Source organism: Falco rusticolus, chromosome 10, assembly GCF_015220075.1.
Source record: "Falco rusticolus isolate bFalRus1 chromosome 10, bFalRus1.pri, whole genome shotgun sequence".
Classification (NCBI taxonomy): Eukaryota; Metazoa; Chordata; class Aves; order Falconiformes; family Falconidae; genus Falco; species Falco rusticolus.
Genome location: NC_051196.1, coordinates 18,925,044 through 18,944,591, shown reverse-complemented (window position 1 = coordinate 18,944,591; position 19,548 = coordinate 18,925,044). Strand labels below are relative to the sequence as shown.

At 54.5% G+C, this 19,548-nt stretch overlaps 1 protein-coding gene across 1 annotated transcript; it reads left to right on the top strand.

Annotated features, from left to right (window-relative positions):
- Positions 1 to 27: 27 nt before the first annotated feature.
- DDB1 (damage specific DNA binding protein 1) lies at positions 28 to 18,165 on the top strand. The gene is made up of 27 exons (XM_037401752.1): positions 28 to 186; positions 1,205 to 1,353; positions 1,465 to 1,581; positions 2,811 to 3,032; positions 6,255 to 6,369; positions 6,482 to 6,579; positions 9,312 to 9,470; positions 9,875 to 9,958; positions 10,132 to 10,248; positions 10,610 to 10,712; positions 10,875 to 10,950; positions 11,025 to 11,133; positions 11,314 to 11,492; positions 11,590 to 11,753; positions 11,846 to 11,953; positions 12,313 to 12,520; positions 12,668 to 12,763; positions 13,017 to 13,128; positions 13,694 to 13,817; positions 14,165 to 14,329; positions 14,740 to 14,834; positions 14,997 to 15,167; positions 15,838 to 15,947; positions 16,150 to 16,319; positions 16,662 to 16,764; positions 17,148 to 17,271; positions 17,422 to 18,165. The coding sequence occupies exons 1-27, from the start codon at positions 126 to 128 to the stop codon at positions 17,503 to 17,505; spliced, it is 3,423 nt and encodes a 1,140-aa protein (XP_037257649.1). The 5' UTR covers positions 28 to 125; the 3' UTR covers positions 17,506 to 18,165.
- Positions 18,166 to 19,548: the final 1,383 nt, after the last annotated feature.

The window sequence follows — 19,548 nt, the reverse complement described above, 5'->3', positions numbered from 1 at the left end:
GGCGGAAGGGGCGGTGGCGGCGGCGGCGGAGAGGCCGCGCCAGGCCCCGCTCCCGGTACGCGCCGCGTCCTGCTCCGGCTCCGTCCCGCTCCCGTCCCGCCTTACCGGCTCTGCCTGTCGCCGCCATGTCCTACAACTACGTCGTGACGGCGCAAAAGCCGACGGCCGTGAACGGCTGCGTCACCGGTACCGCCGGCGAGGCGGCGCCAGGACCCCCGGCCTAACGGGCGCGGCGGGACCTGTGCGACCGTGGGGGTGGTGGCGGGGCTCTTGAGGCACGGGGGGCTTGGTGGGCGAGGAGGTGCTGGGGGCCACTGAGGGGCTGGAGGGACATTGAGGTTCCTGAGGCTCAGTGGGCGACTGGGGCGCTGCGGGGGTGCTGCGGCCCCGGCGGGGTGTGGGGGTTCCCTGGGGTCCGTGGGGGTACTTGGGGGCACTGTCGTGCCTTGGGGTGTGCTGAGGTGTGGAGGGGATCTGGGGGCGTTGCGGGAACACTGAGGGGCCTGGGGTGCCCCAAGGTTAGTAGGCGTGTTGTGGGGCACCAGAAGTAGCCGGGGGGGCTTTCAGGTTTGTTGGGGTGCTGTGGGGCACTGAGGGAGGTGAGGTTGTCGTGAGTTTCCCGGGGGCGGTGCTGTGGGGTACTGCGGGTGCGTTTAGGTTTATGGAAGTGGTGCGGGGCACTGGGGTTGTGCTGGGGGTGCAGTGGGGTGTCTCAGGGGGATCTGGGCCAGGTTTGAGGTTTCTGAGAGCTCAGTGGGGGTTTAGTGCGTGGGGATGAAGTGGGGTTCCTGGGGAGGGGTTAGAGAGCAGCAGAGGGTTGGGGTGCTGTGGGGAGAGCTGGTGGTGATGTCTGTGTCTTGCTGTATTGCGCGGTGGTTTAGGCTGTTGCAGCGTACGCTGGAGAGGGGATACGGTGGGAGGGGCCCCTGGGAATAGAGTTCCCTGGGGAAAGATGAGAAATCAAAGTACAGGAAAGGTGGTTCCTGAGGGCGCTGGGTGCTGTGGGAGGAAGGTGCTGGGGTTTTGTGGTGCTATGGCTGGGGGGTGCTGCAGGGAGGCTGGCGCTCAGTCTGAGGTTGGGGGGGTGCAGGCCAGGCTTCCCAGGATCGGCAGACTGCTGCAGGTTGTTCGGTGAGGGCACGTCACAGTGCTGCCTTGTTACTTCTTTGGGGCTCAGCAGTGATTTCTTCTCTCTGTTTTCCAGGACACTTCACCTCAGCAGAGGATTTGAACCTGCTGATCGCCAAGAATACACGACTGGAGATCTATGTGGTGACAGCGGAGGGGCTGCGGCCCGTCAAGGAGGTGGGGATGTACGGCAAGACTGCCGTCATGGAACTCTTCCGCCCCAAGGTGGGTGTGCTGCGGGGAGGGGGCTGCTCACAGCTGGGGAGGGCAGGCATGGGCGCGTGGGTACCACTGGCTCTGCCACCCTGCTGAAGGCACGCTGTCTCTCTTTGGCAGGGGGAGAGCAAGGATTTGTTGTTCATCCTGACAGCCAAGTATAACGCCTGCATCCTTGAGTACAAGCAGAACGGGGACAGCATTGATATTATAACCCGTGCCCATGGCAACGTGCAGGTGAGTGAAGCAGCAGCACCTGAAAGGGGCAGATTCCCTTCCTCAGTGATGGTTTTACATTTCCAGTGATGAGGCTGCGCCTAGGTGATGGGTTTCTGCCTGGTTATGTACGATTCTTTGCCTACCGCTGGCTCTGGTATGGTTCACCTGCTGCCGCTGGTATTTCCAGAGGTTTTTGCCTGTAGTGAGTCAGGCTCAGGGATTGAGGACATAGCTGCAACTGTGTTCTCAGGGGAGTTTGCAGAATAAGGATAATTTGAGATCCTCCTACTCTAAAGAGAATTAGCTCTCAAAGAGAATTAGTTCTCAAAACTCGGCATAAGGTACAATTTTCCCTGGGAAATGACTCTTCTGGCATTTCGTGGCTGGTCTCTACACGCTGCATAGCAGGATCATGACTGTTGAAGTTACCCTTACCATTGTGGCTATACGACGTTGATAATAATTGGAGATGTTCTCCATTGTTCTGTGTGGATTAAAATCATGCCTTCTGAGCAGGTCAGAAATCCACATGTCCTGACTCTTTGGCTTTTTTGTTAGTCTTTAGCCAAACAATTTCCGTCAGCTGTCAAGCCAAAATATCTTCCGTCTGTTTCCAGGCACTGAGCTTCTGCTGAGTTACTGTTGTGAAGCTGAGCAGGGAGTTAGGGGCAGGAGGTGTAGGTAACATATTAGTGTGTTTGGGGAAAAGTGCTTAATCTTCCCGTGCCACGGTTCTGCCTCATGACATACAGAGATGCTGATATCAGCCCCTGCCGGGTAATGGTGCGGAGGCTGTGGAGGCTGATAATGGGGTGGATTTCTGGAGGGTGATTTTTGGTCATGGATATCAAAGCATTTCATGGCAGTGTAACATCGTTCTCTGTCAGTGGTAGAAAGCAGAGGCACAGGACAGCAATGTGGCTTCTCTGAGGTCATTCAGTGGAGTTAGTATTGGGAAACGAGTTGTGGGTCTGTTCCGGGAGTGCCTGGATCCTGGGAGAGAGGTGTGTGCTGTGGGAGCTCTGCCAGGCTCTCTGGTGGAAAGGACCGTCTGCTTTAGGCAGGAGATGCCTGAATTGCCTTTGGCTTGCCAGATGGTATTTTAAAGCCTGTTGGGAGGTGTGCAAGGAGTTGTTTCTCAGCTGAGGGGTGGTTACTCTTGTACCTACTAATCTGGAGTCGCGCATGGGGATTTTTTTTCTGGTGCTAATTGCTCTCTTTCCCCTCTCTGTGGATCTCTTGCTCAGGATCGCATTGGCCGTCCCTCAGAGACTGGCATAATTGGCATCATTGACCCAGAGTGCCGGATGATCGGCCTGCGGCTCTATGATGGCCTTTTCAAGGTCATTCCCCTGGACCGGGAGAACAAGGAGTTAAAGGCTTTTAACATCCGCCTGGAAGAGCTCCAAGTCATCGATGTGAAGTTTCTCTATGGCTGTCAGGCTCCAACCATCTGCTTTGTCTACCAGGTACCTTGTTCTCGGTTGGTGACTTGGGTGGAGGATGCTGGAGGTGGCTGGTGCGCCAGCCAGTGTCTCTAAAGGTCTTCTAGAGGGCTTGGAGCAGCAGCAGTGTCCTGCGGCCAGTGGAAGGCAATGCTTTGAACAGACCCGAGAGACAGTTGTGGATCCTGCAGGCTTATTGTGTAGCTGAGGAAAGTCCGTGTTCCTCTCTGATGCTTTTTTCCATTTCTGGGAGAGAGGAAGCAATGCTCCGGCTAGGACCATTTCCTTGTGAAACATGCAGGAGTGCGTGGGTCTTTCCAGCAAGTGCTGAGCAGGTGGATTAGAGCCAGAGCCAGTTGTTTCCTGTAGGCAATGCTGTGAGACTTGAGCCTTCCCCGTGGGGGGGGCGGGGGGGGGGGGGGAAAGTGTCTTGTTTTGTATCTGGGATGCCACCCCAGGAGTGTAAAGAGGGGTCATAACCTCTCCTATCGTCTGGGTCCTCACAGAGGCAGTGTTTTAGGCCCTTCTCTAAATGCTTATTTTGAACCAAAGAGCCTTTGCTGTGCTGACTGAGCGAGGGATTATCTTTGCTTTGTCAAATTGTGGGTAGCCTGGACCTAGCTGAAAGTTCCTGGGACAGCAGCGCATAGGATCTGCTGTGAATTCAGTTCAGCTTTGGCATAGTTCTTAGTGGCAAACTCATACCATTAGAGCTACTAACCATGTGGCAGCAGTGACTTTATTCCCTATCCGGGTGCTGCTGAAGCCCCCTAACAGTTCTGAGTAAAGGCCCAGGGGAGAAATCACTTTGTCACCACGTAACTGGGGGTTGGGAGGGCAGCCCAGATTCCCCCGTGCCAGGACAGTGCTCTTCCCCTGCCCTGTGGGTAGCTGGTGCTCTCGCTTGTCACCTGAACAAACAGCGTGCTCTCTTCAGCCTTGCTGGGAAGTGTCCCCAGCTGTCACATATCCTGCCCGCGTCACAGGCACTTGTGTGACAAGTTAACAATGTGCACAAAAAAGGAAGAAAACAGGAAGGGGTTTGATTACCTGAAAAAGCAAAGGATTTTCAGCTGTTACTATGTTGTAGGAAAAGGCAGTGTTTTCTTAGAAAAAGCACTGCTGTTCTACTTAGAGGAGAAGGGAGTCGTGTTCTCTTGCGTACACTGTAGAGCCTGACCTGGAGGGCTGTCATGCGTGCTTTCACAACACATGACCATCTTATTTCTGTGGGATTTGGGAGTGTACGTGGGGACTGTGTTTTTATCCCATGCAGCTGCACTGACTTTGGAACCTGGTGTCAGAAGGGAAGCTCATAGCCAATCTTGGTCCTAGAAATATGCCCTGAGGGTGGCTTGTTGTGTATTTCTGGTTTTGACTCACTGCCTGGGTGACTTCCCTGGCACTAAGAAGCCTAGCAGTGGTGGTGTGCTGCTCTGAAAAGTGCTGAGCATACCTGTGACTTTGATTAGTACCGTTGCTGTTGCATGCTGGGGAAACTGAGGCAGAGAGGGATGGTGATTAGGACAAATTGTTAAACTCAGTGTCAGGGTCTGGACAGGAGCGTGCCAGTTTTCACTTGGTACTCAAGAGCATCATAAAACAGAAGCTTGGTTATCCCACGTAGACAGCTAGTGAAAAAGGTCTTATCTGGAGATCTGACACCTTTACAGGTTAAATCAGAGCAAGTCTGTTAATGCTTCATTTGTTATAAACATGTATTGTACAAATAGAGAGGCAATTAATAGCTTGCTCCATGCCTGACACTCAGCATGAATTTTATCCTTGTAGCAGGAGCGAGCTGTAAGTTGTCTGACTCGTTAGGCCTTGCATAAACTCTGGCTTTATTTTGGTCCCTGGGTCTCTGACTTGCGTGTGTGTGGAGAAGGGAACATTTCCAAGCTGCTGCTTTTATTCCTTCTCAATGTATTAATCATTATCACAGGATTTGGACTGAGTAGAATAGCAGTGTCTGAGGTAATTTTTGTGTAGTTCTGAAACAGAAGATACCGCAAAAAGGGGAAGTTCATAAAAATAAATCGCTGCTGTGGTGTGGGGTAAAAAAGTGCAGAACTGTCACAAGTTTCATTAGTGACTCCTCTGCCATTTTAACAGCCCCACTTCAGCTTTCTCCTCCCCACAGAGCTATTTGTCCTCCTGGGTTCCCCTTCTCTGTCAGTCAGTGCTGCTCTTCGCTTCCCTCTGTGCTGCACCACCGACTCCCAGCAGGACCTCGAGCTTTGGAGCGCCATCAGTGAGGATGTTTGCCAAGTGGCACGGGCTGGGAGGTGCCCAGCTTTCCTGCGAGTGTTTCTTTACAGAGCTGATGGCTACAGGGAGGAATAAAAATGGTTTTGCTCAGATCTGGAAAGTGGCAAGGCATAGTAAAATAGTTCTGTGAATGACATGACTAAGGAAACCTGACTCCCTGTGCTTTAGAGCCTTGTCTTAGCTTTGGAGACATTAAATTGGTCAGTGGGTTATGTTCAAAGGCTTCTCTCTGCTTTGGGTGTTCATACACCTTTTTCCCATGCAGGTTCCCAAGTGTTAGTTAGCGCAGACCACCTTTTCCTGAAGTGGGGTGCTTATCTGTGGGCCTCTTCCCCACCCACTGCATATTTCAGTGAGGGCTGCGTGGCCTCGCTGCCTTGGAGACCTCTGTGCCTGCCAGGTTTAGTTGAAATTGCCCACTGGACTGGCAGAGCCATTGGGGGATTATTCGACAAGCAGGTTATATTTCCTCAGGAAACCAGGCTGCAAGGCCTGAGGAGCACTGAGGTGGGAGCTCAGCTGCTCTGGCACCTGCACCGCTACAGCAGAGCTGAATTCCTGAATGACTTGCTGGAGCTGGAGGCGGTGGTGATACTGCGTAGTGTCACTTGTGCCCAGATTTGTTAGAGCACTCTGCGTCAGATGAATACGAGTTCCAGAAAATCACTTGTATAAAAATGCAAGAATATTTTTCAGTCTTTTTTTGGCACAGGCATTTATTCAAAGGTTGTTCTACATATGGGTAAAGTTAGGGAGAACAGCAGTATGTGTATGTTCAGGCACACATGTGGTCTGAGGGAGAGAGAAAGGGGGGTGGGAAGCCTCAGCAGCTCGCTGGTGACAGTGCTCTTGCAGGAAACGAGGTGGAGTCTCCTTGCTTCGCAAGCTGCTTGTCAGCTCTGCTTCTGGAGCCTCTCGTGCCGTGCACGTGAGGCTGTCATCAGTGTACATCGTCATTTGTGGCTTCTCTTTCAGGACCCTCAGGGTCGCCATGTCAAGACGTACGAGGTGTCCCTGCGCGAGAAGGAGTTTAACAAAGGCCCTTGGAAACAGGAGAACGTAGAGGCTGAAGCCTCCATGGTCATCGCAGGTTGGTCCTTCTTTGTAAAAGATCTTCCCTCCCGTGTCTTTCTCAAGGCTGAATTGCCTCACTCGTGCTGCACAGGTTCTCTAATAGGGCGTTTGTCTTCTCCCCTGCACAGTGCCAGAGCCTTTTGGGGGTGCGATCATCATTGGGCAGGAGTCTATCACCTACCACAACGGAGATAAATACCTAGCTATAGCTCCACCTATCATCAAGGTGAGCGGCTGCTGAGACCTAGAAATGTGTCCTGTGTAATTCCTTCATTCGCTGGCATCTCTCAGAGTGCCGGTACGATATTGGGCTAGTTGTACTCAAGAATTTAAACTGCTTTTTGTCTCCAGGTGTAGTCTAATAGAAACATTTTACTCCCTGAGGTTTGGCAAGTGGAGGTGTTCCACACGATGTCTGGTCTGTATTTCTGGGGACTGGTGGATGTATGTGATCCTTGTACTGGTGGCAGCCTGTGCTGGCAGTGCAGTGTGTGGCTCTGCTCTCTGTTGAGTGCTTAGAAATGGTGCAGCAAAGCTGAAATCTTGTTTGAGCCCCAGAGAAAAGGATTAATTAGGAGGTAGTGCATGCTTTGGGCAAGGATCCAGGCCAGAGCCTGGTTTCATTCTTGGCAGCAAAAGATAATGAATGAGCCTGTTGAAGACTTGAGTACACTGGTATATGATTGGGGCACTTGTTCAAAAGGAAAAAAGACTTAAAGGGTTTGTGACACAAGTTGAGCATGTGGTTTTTATCAGGGACAGGCCAGTTCCCATGTTTAAATGGTGCAGGAAGCACAAATGGCATGGCTGAGGTGCCATGCAAGCCTGAAACAGGGCTTGAGCTATGATCAAAAGGTCCTTTTAAGCTGGAAATATTGACAGACTAGAAAAGAACTGCAGATCTTGGGTAAAGAAATACTAACATTTTGCCTGAATGCCTGCAGGCTCTCAGACTACTGCTGGAGCTCTGTGATGGAGAGTCTCATATTGGAGCAGGCAGAGTGAGTCACCTGCGCTCTGCTGACATGGTCCTTGACGTGCAGGCAGAGTGCAGACACTCCTGTACTTGAGGCCAGTGGGATGTTTAGAATCACAGAATCATTTAGGTTTGAAAAGAACTTTGAGATTATCAAGTCCAACCATTAACCCAGGGCTGCTAGGTCCATCACTAAGCCATATCACTAAGCACCGTATCTATGTGTTTTTTAAATCCCTCCAGGGATGGTGATTCCACCATGTCCCTGGGCAGCCTGGTCCAGTGCTTGACCACTCTTCCAGTGAATAATTTTTCCTGATGTCCAATCTAAACCTCCCCTGGCACAAGTTGCTGTTTCCTCTTGTCCTGTTGCTTTTTATCTGGGAGAAGAGACTGACCCCGACCTGCCTACAACCTCCTTTCAGGCAGCTGTAGAGAGCAATCAGGTCCCCCCCCGAGTCCCCTCCTCTCCAGGCTGAGCACCCCCTGCCCAGCTCTGGACAGGCCTCAGCCCCTCTGGCAGTGAGGGGCCCAGAGCTGAACCCAGGGTTCGAGGGGCAGATGCACCAGTGCTGAGCACAGGTGAGACAGTCACTGCCCTGGTCCTGCTGGCCACGCTGTTTCCGATACAAGCCAGGATGCTGCTGGCTGCCTTGGCCACCTGGGCACACTGCTGGCTCGTGTCCAGCCAGCCACCAAGCAGCACGCCCAGGCCCTTTCCCAATGGGCGGCTTCCCAGCCGCTCTGCCCTAAGCCTGTAGCACTGCGTGGGGCTGTTGTGACCCAGGTGCGAGGCCCGGCACTGAGCCCCGTTGAGCCTCACACAACTGGCTGCGGCCCATCGGTCCAGCCTGCCCAGCTCCCCCTGCAGAGCCTACTGCCCTCAAGAGATTAACACTCCCCGCAGCTTGGTGTCATCTGCAAACTGACTGAAGGTGCGCTTGATGCCCTCATCCAGATTGTTGATAAAGGTATTAAACAAGACTGGCCCCAGCACTGAGCCCTGGGGAGCACCACTTGTGACCAGCACCAGCTGGATGTCACTCCGTTCCCCACCACTCTGGGCTTGGCCGCCCAGCCAGCTTTTCACCCAGCGCAGAGCACGCCCGTCCAAGCCATGAGCCGCCAGTTTCTCCAGGAGATGCTGTAGGAATCGGAGTCAAAGGCTTTACTAATGTCTGAATGGATAACACGCACAGACTTTCCCTCATCCACTAGGTGGGTCATCTTGTAGACAGAGATCAGGTTGGTCAAGCAGGACCTGCCTTTCATAACCCTGTACTGGCTGGGCCTGATCCCCTGGTTGTCCTGTACACTGCGTGTGATGGTGCTCAGGATGACCTGCTCCGTAACCTCCCCCAGCGCTGAGGTCAGGCTGATGAGCCTGTACTGTAGTTCCCAGATCCTCCTCCTGCCCTTATAGATGGGGTCACGCTGGCCTCCCTCAGGTTGTCTGGGACCTCCCCAGTTTGCCAGGGCCGTTGATAAATGATGGAGAGGTTGTTTGTATACAATAAAGATCTGCAAGATCAGGATTTTGAAACCAAAGCCAAATACGTTGACAGGAGGCTAGGCAGCATCCACCACACAGCAAAGTGTCTGCAGAGCTTGGGTCCGGAGATGGAGCGAGGCCTGGAGCTCTGCAGGTCCCAGCTAGCATCTCTGCATCTGTGGAAGGCCCAGCCTTAGGAAAATAGGCATTCTGATGGCATCTTCCCTGGGCTGTGAACAAGCTAGCAATGTGTTTAAGAACGTGAGGTGGTTCCTAGTGAACAAAAATGAGACTGTTTGACTACAGGTTCTGGTTGTGTTTGCTGGTGAGGTTTATTGAAGGGTGAATCCAGCCCTCTCTGTGTAGGAGGCATGGACTCTGCTGGGGTTACAGCTAGCAGCCGGTGCGCTGTGGGTGTGGTTGTTCCCTTCTGCCCGCTTGGGGCTGTTTCAATGGGTTCCTAAAAATTCCCTCCCTCCTTCGTGTGCAGCAAAGTACAATTGTGTGCCACAACCGTGTGGATCCCAACGGGTCCCGATACTTGCTGGGGGACATGGAAGGGCGCCTCTTCATGCTGCTCCTGGAGAAGGAGGAACAGATGGACGGCACTGTCACCTTGAAGGACCTGCGTGTAGAACTGCTCGGGGAGGTAGGACTCAGCCCCATTGTGTGTGCTGTCCCTGTCGCTTCTCGCTGCGGGGCTGGGAGGCTCTGCAGGCTGGACATGCTTCGCTGAGGACTGAGTCGCAGGAACAGTGTCTCTTCTGGAGCCCGGGGTGGAGTGATGTTTTGCAGTTCTTGCAGCTCTGGACTGTTGCTGGGAAATTCCCTGTGTGGTACTTGAAAGTTTACACCATCTCAGGTTTTTGCCTGGTGCTTGTGTGCTGTCCCTGGGAGAAGCTTGGACTCTCCATGGGTTTTGTAAAGGGATTAAATTCCTCTCATGTGTGCAAGGTCTTCCTATGGGGCTGCAGCTCAGATGTGGTGCTTGCGGAGCGTGGCAGGGTTCTTCCCATGCTAGCAGTGGTTCATCTGTGTCTTCTCAATTCCCAGACGTCCATTGCAGAGTGCTTGACCTACCTGGACAATGGAGTTGTGTTTGTCGGCTCTCGTCTTGGGGATTCCCAACTTGTGAAGGTACACGGCAGATGTCTTCTGGCTTAGTTGTGTGTTCAGACAGCGGTTTGTACATATTTAATTTTTTCATGGCCTTAAGAGGTGTATGCGGATAAATCTTCCTTTCTTGTCTGCCCTACACCCTTTCCACTTGCCTGGTCTTGCTGAAAGCTGATGATTGTGTTTATTCATAGCTCAACGTGGACAGCAACGAGCAGGGCTCCTATGTTGTGGCTATGGAGACCTTCACCAACCTCGGGCCCATCGTCGACATGTGTGTGGTAGACCTGGAAAGACAAGGCCAGGGGCAGGTAATGTTGATTCTGCTTTTCTTCTCTCAGTGCTGGGAATGTCTGGGCCGGCCAGATGGATGCATCGGTTGTTCACAGAAGGAAAAGACTACAAATCTTTTGTGGGAGAATCTCCAAGTCTTATCCAGGTGCAGGGATGGTATTGAGGTCCTACTAAGAGTGGTATGAGTGAGGTGGCTAAGTCCTGGGTACCCCCCTTCATGAGGAAGGGGTTGCCTTTGTGCATTTAGGAAGGATCAGCTACCAAAAAAATTTCCTCTGAGAAGATGGGTATCCCACCTTCCCCTGAACCCATCGCTGCAAGGAGGAGTGGGGAAGCTTCCCGGCAGTGGTTGGTAAAGACCACCTGCTTCTCTTCCAGCTGGTCACATGCTCAGGTGCATTTAAAGAGGGTTCGCTGCGGATCATCCGGAACGGCATTGGGATTCATGAGCACGCCAGCATTGACTTGCCAGGGATTAAAGGTGCGTGAGCTGTTCGGTGCTGTCTCATACCACCCGCAGCGTGAGAGGGCCCAGTGGGGGCACACCGTGCACAGACTGAGGCTGGGTGTGGGGCAGGGGCCTTGCCACCCACCAGCTTCTGGAATATTCACTGTGAGCAAGTGTGGCCTCGCTTTCTTGCAGGTTTGTGGCCCCTGAGGTCAGACTCTCACCGTGAAACAGACAACACGTTGGTGCTGTCCTTTGTGGGCCAAACCAGGTAAGGTGGGGTTCATGCTGAGCCAGGCTGTCAGGCACCTGTTGGAGCATGGCGTAACAGGAGTTGCCTTTCAGAGTTCTGATGCTAAATGGAGAGGAAGTAGAAGAGACGGAGCTCACAGGGTTTGTGGATGATCAGCAGACTTTCTTCTGCGGCAATGTGGCACATCAGCAATTGATCCAGGTAATGCCAGTTCTAGGGAAACAGATACATCTTTCATGATGACCCTACTGTCCTTATTGACTGTGGGACTCGCAAAGATCTGCCCTGCTTATCGGGGCAGGGTTTGCAGTACTTCCCTGGGCTGTTGTCAGAATGGGAGGTGGTGGTCTGGCTCTGAGCAGAGACGTTTTCTCTCTCCAGATCACCTCTGCCTCTGTGAGACTGGTTAGTCAGGAGCCCAAAGCCCTGGTGAGTGAGTGGAAAGAGCCCAACGGGAAGAACATCAGTGTGGCTTCTTGTAACAGTAACCAGGTAGTGGTGGCTGTGGGACGAGCCCTGTACTACCTGGAGATCCGACCCCAGGAGCTCAGGCAGATCAGGTGGGCGCACATCTCTTGTCCTGGCTTGAGGGCTCTTGGCCTCTGCTGTCTGTCTTTGGGCTCAGGACTGACACCTCTGCTTCCTCCCTCCTGCCAGCTGCACGGAAATGGAGCATGAAGTTGCCTGCCTGGACATCACCCCTTTGGGGGACACTAATGGCATGTCCCCACTGTGTGCGATCGGGCTTTGGACTGACATCTCTGCCCGCATCCTAAAGCTGCCTTCGTTTGAACTGCTGCACAAGGAGATGCTGGGAGGAGGTAGGGCTCTCCTGGGGCTGCTGGGTGGTGGCAGCAGTCACTGACCTGGCTGAGTCACGAGTGACATCAGCCTTCTCTTCTGCTCTCTGCAGAAATTATCCCTCGCTCCATCCTGATGACGACCTTTGAGAGCAGCCATTACCTTCTGTGTGCCCTAGGGGATGGAGCTCTCTTCTACTTTGGGCTCAGCCTTGAGACAGGTGACTACAGAGCCTAGCACTGAGCAGGCTGCTGAAGGGGGTGGCTGAACTGGTGCCCTCTTGCTTGATGTGCTTTCTTTCATCCTTCTGGAGAGATCTTCTTTTTCTTTCTTTCTCACTGTGACGGGGTCATGCTTAGGTGGGACTGGCTGTGGGCGCTGGGAGTTGGTGGATTTCTCCAGTGGGCTCTGAAGAAAGGAGACCGATGGTTACGTTCATTGCTTTGCTGCCCTGTGCTGACAGCAGGATGCATTTACCCACACTCATTTCTTCCCAGGGTGTTGCAGCTGCTTGCGCTCTGCCTTGCTCTCAGGAGCTCCGTTGTGGCAGCTCCCAACACCAGTGCTCCTTTTTGGCAGGCTTGCTGAGTGACCGGAAGAAGGTGACCCTTGGGACCCAGCCCACCGTCCTGAGGACGTTCCGCTCTCTGTCCACCACCAACGTGTTTGCCTGCTCTGACCGCCCCACCGTCATCTACAGCAGTAACCACAAGCTGGTCTTCTCCAATGTCAACCTGAAGGAGGTGAACTACATGTGTCCTCTCAACTCAGATGGGTATCCCGACAGGTGAGTGGGATCCTGGGATCAGCAAATAGGATCTTGGGATCAGCAGTTTTGAGGGGTGCGGAGGGGAGGGAGGTTCTTGCTGTGCCATCCACCTTATGCTATCCACCTTATAAGTGCCATTGCTCCTGTTTTTGTCTTCCCATACAGTTTGGCCTTGGCCAACAACAGCACCCTGACAATTGGCACCATTGACGAGATCCAGAAGCTGCACATCCGCACGGTTCCCCTCTATGAATCACCCAGGTGAGCTGAGCAGGGGGAAGGAGCCCAGCTTGAGGGCACATGCTCTACGGCATGGGACAAGGTTGGAGGAGGACTTCACAGTCAGCATTCCCGTTGGGGGCTTAGTTGACACGCAGAGTGAATTGGTGGCTTGTGCTCAGAGCAGTCTGGGCAAGTGAACAGCTCTGTCTGTTCTTGTCTCCAGAGCCCCCGTGCTCTCCTTGAGGTGGCCTGTGCTGGCTCTCCTGCCCACACAGCTCTGTTTGTCCCGCAGGAAGATCTGCTACCAAGAGGTATCGCAGTGTTTCGGCGTGCTCTCGAGTCGTATCGAGGTGCAGGATGCCAGTGGGGGCACCACTGCACTCAGACCCAGCGCCAGCACGCAGGTGAGGGGTGGCTGCTAGGTCGTCCCTGGGCTGTGGGTACCGTAGCTCCTCAGGCCAAACCATGATGCAGATATTCCTTGACAGTCTTCTCTTCCGAAGCTCCAAGTGCAAGCTCCTCCCTGTGGCAGCCTGGGAGGAGATGGGGTAGTAAGATCTGTGTGGTGGTGACAAGGGCTCTCTGTGCTGCGCTCTGGCAGCCTCGACACGCTTACCATTCTGTCTGATCACCTTTGGGTTTGGGTGCTGCTCCTTCAGTCTCTGTACAGGCTTCTGTCTGGTCTTGAGTGGGTTCCTTCTTCTAGGGATGCAGGCACAAGTGCCCTTCAGGCAATAGCTCTGTTGGAAACTACAACACTGCATAAACTCTTCTGTTAATGCTGTTGCTCAGCAGCGCTACCTCTGCCATGCATGTCACATGTCTCTGCTGGTAACAGGGAGTGGGTCCCTTTGCTCAAGCCTAGGGAGCTCCTTGCTTTGCCTTCTCTCCCATGTATTTTCCTGGTCCCCGGTTGCCTCAGCCCATGTGGAGCAGCATGAGGATGTGACCGATCTTCCTGTGTCCTAGGCCCTGTCCAGCAGCGTGAGCACCAGCAAGCTGTTCTCCAGCAGCACAGCGCCGCATGAGACATCCTTTGGAGAGGAGGTGGAGGTGCACAACCTGCTCATCATAGATCAGCACACCTTCGAAGGTACCGGTCCCAAATGCTGCCCGTACCCTAGGCCAGTTTTCTCCCGCAGGACGAGCCCATCAGCGTGTGGCTGAGACTAGCGATCTTCAAAGGCTTGTGAAGATCAGTCATCTTGCACGTTCCCTTCAGACAGAGCATTTTTGCTGGAGGAGTGTCAGCCACAGGGCGTAGGTTTAAGACATAGCAGGGTTTGATGGCACAAGGGGGTGGTGGGGAATGGGAGAGAAGATCTCCACACAGCTACCTTGGGCATGTCTTGAGTTTTCAGCTGCTTTGCCTACGCATGGAAGTGCTGCCTGCTGGGCTGTGGGTGACCTGATCGTTTCTGCCTTTCCCTCTTTGCACAGTGCTTCATGCTCACCAGTTTCTGCAAAACGAGTACGCTCTCAGCCTGGTCTCCTGCAAGCTCGGCAAGGACCCAAACACCTACTTCATTGTGGGCACCGCCATGGTGTATCCTGAGGAGGCAGAGCCCAAACAAGGCCGCATCGTTGTCTTCCACTACTCGGATGGTAAGAACAAGGTCTTCTTCCATGGCCAAGACCAGCTGCTTGAGGGAGGTCAGAGATGAGCTTCTCGGGCCCAAGAGAGCTCAGGACCCAGCAGCAGACAGTTTTTCTCAAGGAGCCTGCTGCCAGCTACCCACAGGCAGGCTCTTGCTCTGCTGCAGGCTGTTACAGTGTGTTCCCTTTCCCCTCATCTCCTAGAGAAGCCCAAGAATCCCTCACCAGGACTGGATTCTGAGATTTGCTTTCTCTGTGGCTGCCCTTGCTGTCATGTCACTCCTGTGTTACTCGCCCAGAGATCCTCTGAGAGAGTTTCTAGGGCGAGCAATGTTTAGAGCAGCTCATCTGAATCCCCTCATTGTGCCACCCTTGGGAGCACAGGGCAAATAACTGGGCTGTGCATGGGTTTATTCCAGGGAAGCTGCAGAGCCTGGCTGAGAAGGAGGTCAAGGGGGCTGTGTATTCCATGGTGGAGTTCAATGGGAAGCTGTTAGCCAGCATCAACAGCACGGTAGGGCTCTTGCAAGACCCTGACTTGTTTTGTGAGCACATTTCAGAGCTGGAAGCTGCTCCACCTGTGTGGATGTTAGCCAGGTCCCTGACTTCTGTCAAGGAGTGTGTCCTGGCTGGTGTGGGTGTCCGTGCTGGCTCAGAGCCATGTCACTTCCTTCAGGTGCGCCTGTACGAGTGGACAGCTGAGAAGGAGCTGCGCACGGAGTGCAACCATTACAACAACATCATGGCACTCTACCTGAAGACTAAGGGGGACTTCATCCTTGTGGGAGATCTGATGCGGTCTGTCCTCCTCCTGGCATACAAGCCCATGGAAGGAAACTTCGAGGAGGTATCAGTGCTGTCGAATAGTCTTGGTCAAAGGCATGCCGGGAATCTGTGCTGCCTGTTCCAGTAGCTCTGGGAACAGTGTTTAAGGTGGTAAAAGGAGTCTGACTCACCCCACCTTGCCAGCCCTTTGAAGACAATGATGTAGGGCTCTGCAATGAGAGCAGCATCGCCTAGATCCCTGTGTTTTCTGGAGGGACAGATATCTGGACTTCCAGGGAAGTGGACAGTGTATCAGCAGCCTTTTGAAGAGCAGGCTTTGGGTGCGTGCTTGCTGCCTGCCAGGGTGGGGAGCTGCCATCTGGACTGCCTGTTGTGTAGTTGGAATGGCTTAGTGCGACTGCATCTCTGTCAGCAAATGCAGCGTAGCTGGGGGAGGGACCAGGCGCTGAGACAGTCTGTGCACTTACCGTGTTAGAGTGGCTCTGGGCATGCCTTTGGCACGGGCTGGCCTGCGCTTGCCCAGGGAGTGTCCTGGCATTGTCAGAGTGCCACTCGGGCCAGGGCCACTTCCAGAAGGTGCTCAGTGCCTTTTGCGCTCAGCTGCTTCATCTAGCACAGAGGGACAGACTGGATCCCACCTTGCTCCTGAATGTTAGCGTTGGGTGGAAGAAGATGCTGGATCACAGGCCAGGCCATCTGGGCACACTGAGTCTCCTCTTGTCCCCTTCCAGATTGCCCGGGACTTCAATCCAAACTGGATGAGTGCCGTGGAGATCCTGGACGATGACAACTTCTTGGGAGCAGAGAATGCTTTCAATTTGTTTGTGTGCCAGAAGGACAGGTGAGCAGGCTGTCAGGGGGGAATGTGACAATGCGTGATGGGAGGGATGGGGGTGGTAGGACCTTCTCCTCCACAAGAGGGATGTGTGTCAGGCAGGAAAGCTGGGAGGGGCATGCCCAGCTCTGAGGAGGGGTGAGGTGGGAGCAGAGGAAGCTTTCATGTCACCGCAGCACAGACTGAGCCAGGGTGCTTTGGATTTCAGCGCGGCCACGACCGATGAGGAGCGCCAGCACTTGCAGGAGGTGGGGCTGTCCCACCTGGGAGAGTTTGTCAATGTCTTCTGTCACGGGTCTCTGGTCATGCAGAACCTGGGGGAGACATCTACACCAACACAGGGCTCTGTTCTCTTCGGCACAGTCAACGGCATGATTGGTAAGGGTTGGGGTTCCCCAGCCTGAGTGGGAGGGTGACAGGTCCCCTTCCCTCTGCTGAACCTGGGCTGGGGTTTCCTCATGTCTCCAATCTTCTCTGTTCCCCGCTCGCGTGGCGCTCTGTGCCGTACTCCCTTCAGAAACCTGCTTTTCTCCCTGGGTTGCTTCCAGGAGAGGAAAGTGCTCTGGCTTTCTTTGAAACTCCTTCCTTGTCCCAGCTCTCCCAGGCACCAGTTTCCAGCACAACTCCAGTCCTGGCAGCCTGCCAACCCCTGCCTGCTGGGAGCTGCTGGGACACCCTGGGGTGAGCCCTGACCCTTCATCTCCATTTTGCCCTTTGCAGGACTGGTGACCTCACTGTCGGAGAGCTGGTACAACCTCCTGCTGGACATGCAGAACAGGCTGAATAAAGTCATCAAGAGCGTGGGCAAGATTGAGCACTCCTTATATCCTTTCGCAGTTCGGTCAGGAGCCTGCGCCGCTCGCTGCTGGGGGGTGGCTTGGGAATTTGGCCCGAGCCAGGCACAGGGTGGGGTGGTGGAGGTTTATCTCTGTTGGGACACCCTGGTGGGGAGCGTACATCAGCTGGAGAGGGTGGCAGTGTGTTTTCCAGGTTCCCAGGGCTTTGTGCTCCCAGAAGGTGCCTGCAGTAGAGCAGGGTCTATCTTACAGGGTTTGAGAATGAGTCTGGCTTTGTGGTAGCCCTAAAACTGTGGCACAAATTCGGTGATCCTCCCGACACAGCACTGTCAGTCTGGGGCAGCTGCTCTGCTGCCGTAGTCCGGGGCTGCTGTTACTCCCTGTGGATTTGGCTCCTTGACGGTGGCACCTGGAGGTCGTTTCACACTGAACGCAAAACAGAACCGGCTACGGGGTTCATTGATGGTGACCTGATTGAAAGCTTCCTGGACATCAGCAGGCCCAAGATGCAGGAGGTGGTGGCAAACTTGCAGGTGCGATGGGTGATGTGAGCTTAGACCCTTCCAAACTAGCAGTAGGGACCCTGCACAGGATTCCAGGCTGCAGTAAATCCTGAATGTGTGCCCTCCTGTAAGGGTGTTCTTCGGCATTGCGTGCTCTGATGCCTTTTGCTCTCCTTGCAGATTGACGACGGTAGCGGCATGAAGAGGGAAGCCACTGTAGACGACCTGATAAAGATTGTGGAGGAGCTGACCCGGATCCATTAGCAGGATTCGGGGTCGTTCCCTAGCACCTCCCTCCATGTAGAGCAAGGGAGTCTTTTCCCCACCTGTAGCTTGGGGACCCCAGCTGAACACCAGCGGTGGTGGCCCTTGCCTGAGGGGACATGGGGGAAGGAGCCTCTGGAGGGGAGCCAGCTTGCTAGGGATTTGGGGGGGGTGTTGGTCAGGCACCACGTCATTGCCTGCCTTGGATTCAGGAATCCTGCGGACTTGGCTACTGACCCAGAACTGGGCTTTGCTGGTCGCTCTCGGGTGACTGACCGGTAGCGCTCGGCTGATGCGGTGCCCTTGCCTGGATTCACTCGTCACTGTTGTCTTTAGTATCTGGTTTTTGTTTGGTTCTTTTATTTTATTTTTTTTTTCTTTCAGTTTCACTTTTGATTCTGTTTTGATTCATGTTTTCTGGAAGAGGAAAGCGAAGCTGCCTGTAGGGTGAGGGCGAGGGCTGGAGGAGTCGTCTGGGGCTGGTGAAATGTGCGGACACGGGGAGGGAGGATTCCTCCACATGTGGGTGATGAAGCTGAGTGGGACAGCGTGCTCCTCTCCCTCCACAGGATCTGTGGCTCGCTCAGGGAGGGAAGTTCTGGGAAGCTCAATCAGTTGCTGGTTTCTGAGTTTTACCAAATAAAGTAGTCCAAGAGGAAAGGTCTGTCTCATGGCGCCGAACTCCTCCTCATGACCGCAGGGGTGGTACCGGCTGTGCAGAGCCGTGTCCTCGGCTGGCTGGAGGCACCCCTTGCCCGAGCCAAGGCAGTTTTCCCCACGCTGAAAGGGCAAGAGCAGCGTGGGGGGCAGCGGGCTCAGCTGGGGCGATCTGCAGGTGCTGGGGCGTGTGTCTCTTTTTCCAGATGCATTTTTAGGGCTCTTCTTTTGACTTGAAAGAACTTTTAGTTCTGCCTCTGGGTGCAGCCTAGTGCAAACAGGTTGGCAGCAGCATCGCCAAGCGCCCCAGTTAGGAGGCAGATCTTGTGCTGAATTTTTGAGGGTTTGCCCATGTACCTCCCTTTGGAAGAAACTCATCTCTGCGGATTGCCCCTCCCCAGGAGCAGTGCTTTTTGGCAGCTTCTGGGCCCAGCTTGTGTGGTGGTAGTAGATCAGAGGTGGGAGAGGAGACGGTGTAGTGACAGCAGCACTCTCCACCTTCCTGGGACCCCAGGGGTGCCCGCCTCTGGCAGCGGCCAGCGTTAGCAGTGGCGTGGATGGGAGCTGGAGACCCTTCTCGAGCCACCCTGGCCTTTTCCTTGTGAGCCTCGTGTCCCCTGCAGCTGGCAGCCTGTGTCCCTGCAGAGCTGGGGACCTGGGGCCTGATTTTCCAGTTGTTGCTGCATCGTCCCACTCTGGCTGCTCCTTACCGGTGTCCTCACTCCCTGTGACTGCGAGCCCGGCTGTGTGAGTGACAGGGGGACTCATCCTCTGCTCCGTCACCTTCTCCTCAGCTGGCATGAGGGGACCCAGGCACCCTCTGCTGCTCCCGTGGGAGAGGCTCGTGCCGCAGGCGTTGGGGCTGGCAGGAAGCAGATGTTGGGTGAGGCTGATGGATGCAGGGTCTCGGGCTGCTCCTCCTCGAGCATCAATTAGCGCTAACGATGCTGAATTCTGCTGGTAACTCGTAGGTTGAGCGTCTGGGCTGCTGCTCCCAGCAAGGTGGAATTGCGCTAGGGGTACCTACCCCGTCTGCCCATGCACCCTTCACGGACACAGCGGGGTGCACGGGGGAGTGAGTCGCCACCCGCAGGGCTGCTGTTCTCTGTGCGTAGCATTCAGCTTAACCATTCCCCTCCTGCTCTCTATTTGTCTGTGCTGTAAATTGTCCAAAGCCAGGGGCTGCCCTGGCTGCAGCTGCCCCGGCTCCCTGCTGCCCTCTCCTCCTCCTCCTGGCATTGGGTGTTACCCCGGGCCTCTCCCCAGCTCTGTGTCCACTCTCCCCCCCTGTGCCAGCCTGGATGTCCCCTGGCATGCGAGCCCCGTCCGTAAGCCACCCTGTTCAGATCCCACTGATCCCATCCTGCGCAGGTTTGCCTCAGCACA

Coding starts and splice junctions, on each gene's coding strand:
- DDB1 (XM_037401752.1), top strand. CDS start 126: ATGTCCTACAACTACGTCGTGACGGCGCAAAAGCCGACGGCCGTGAAC. Junction 6,580..9,311: donor TAGCTCCACCTATCATCAAG/GTGAGCGGCTGC, acceptor CTTCGTGTGCAG/CAAAGTACAATTGTGTGCCA. Junction 14,835..14,996: donor TAGCCAGCATCAACAGCACG/GTAGGGCTCTTG, acceptor CACTTCCTTCAG/GTGCGCCTGTACGAGTGGAC.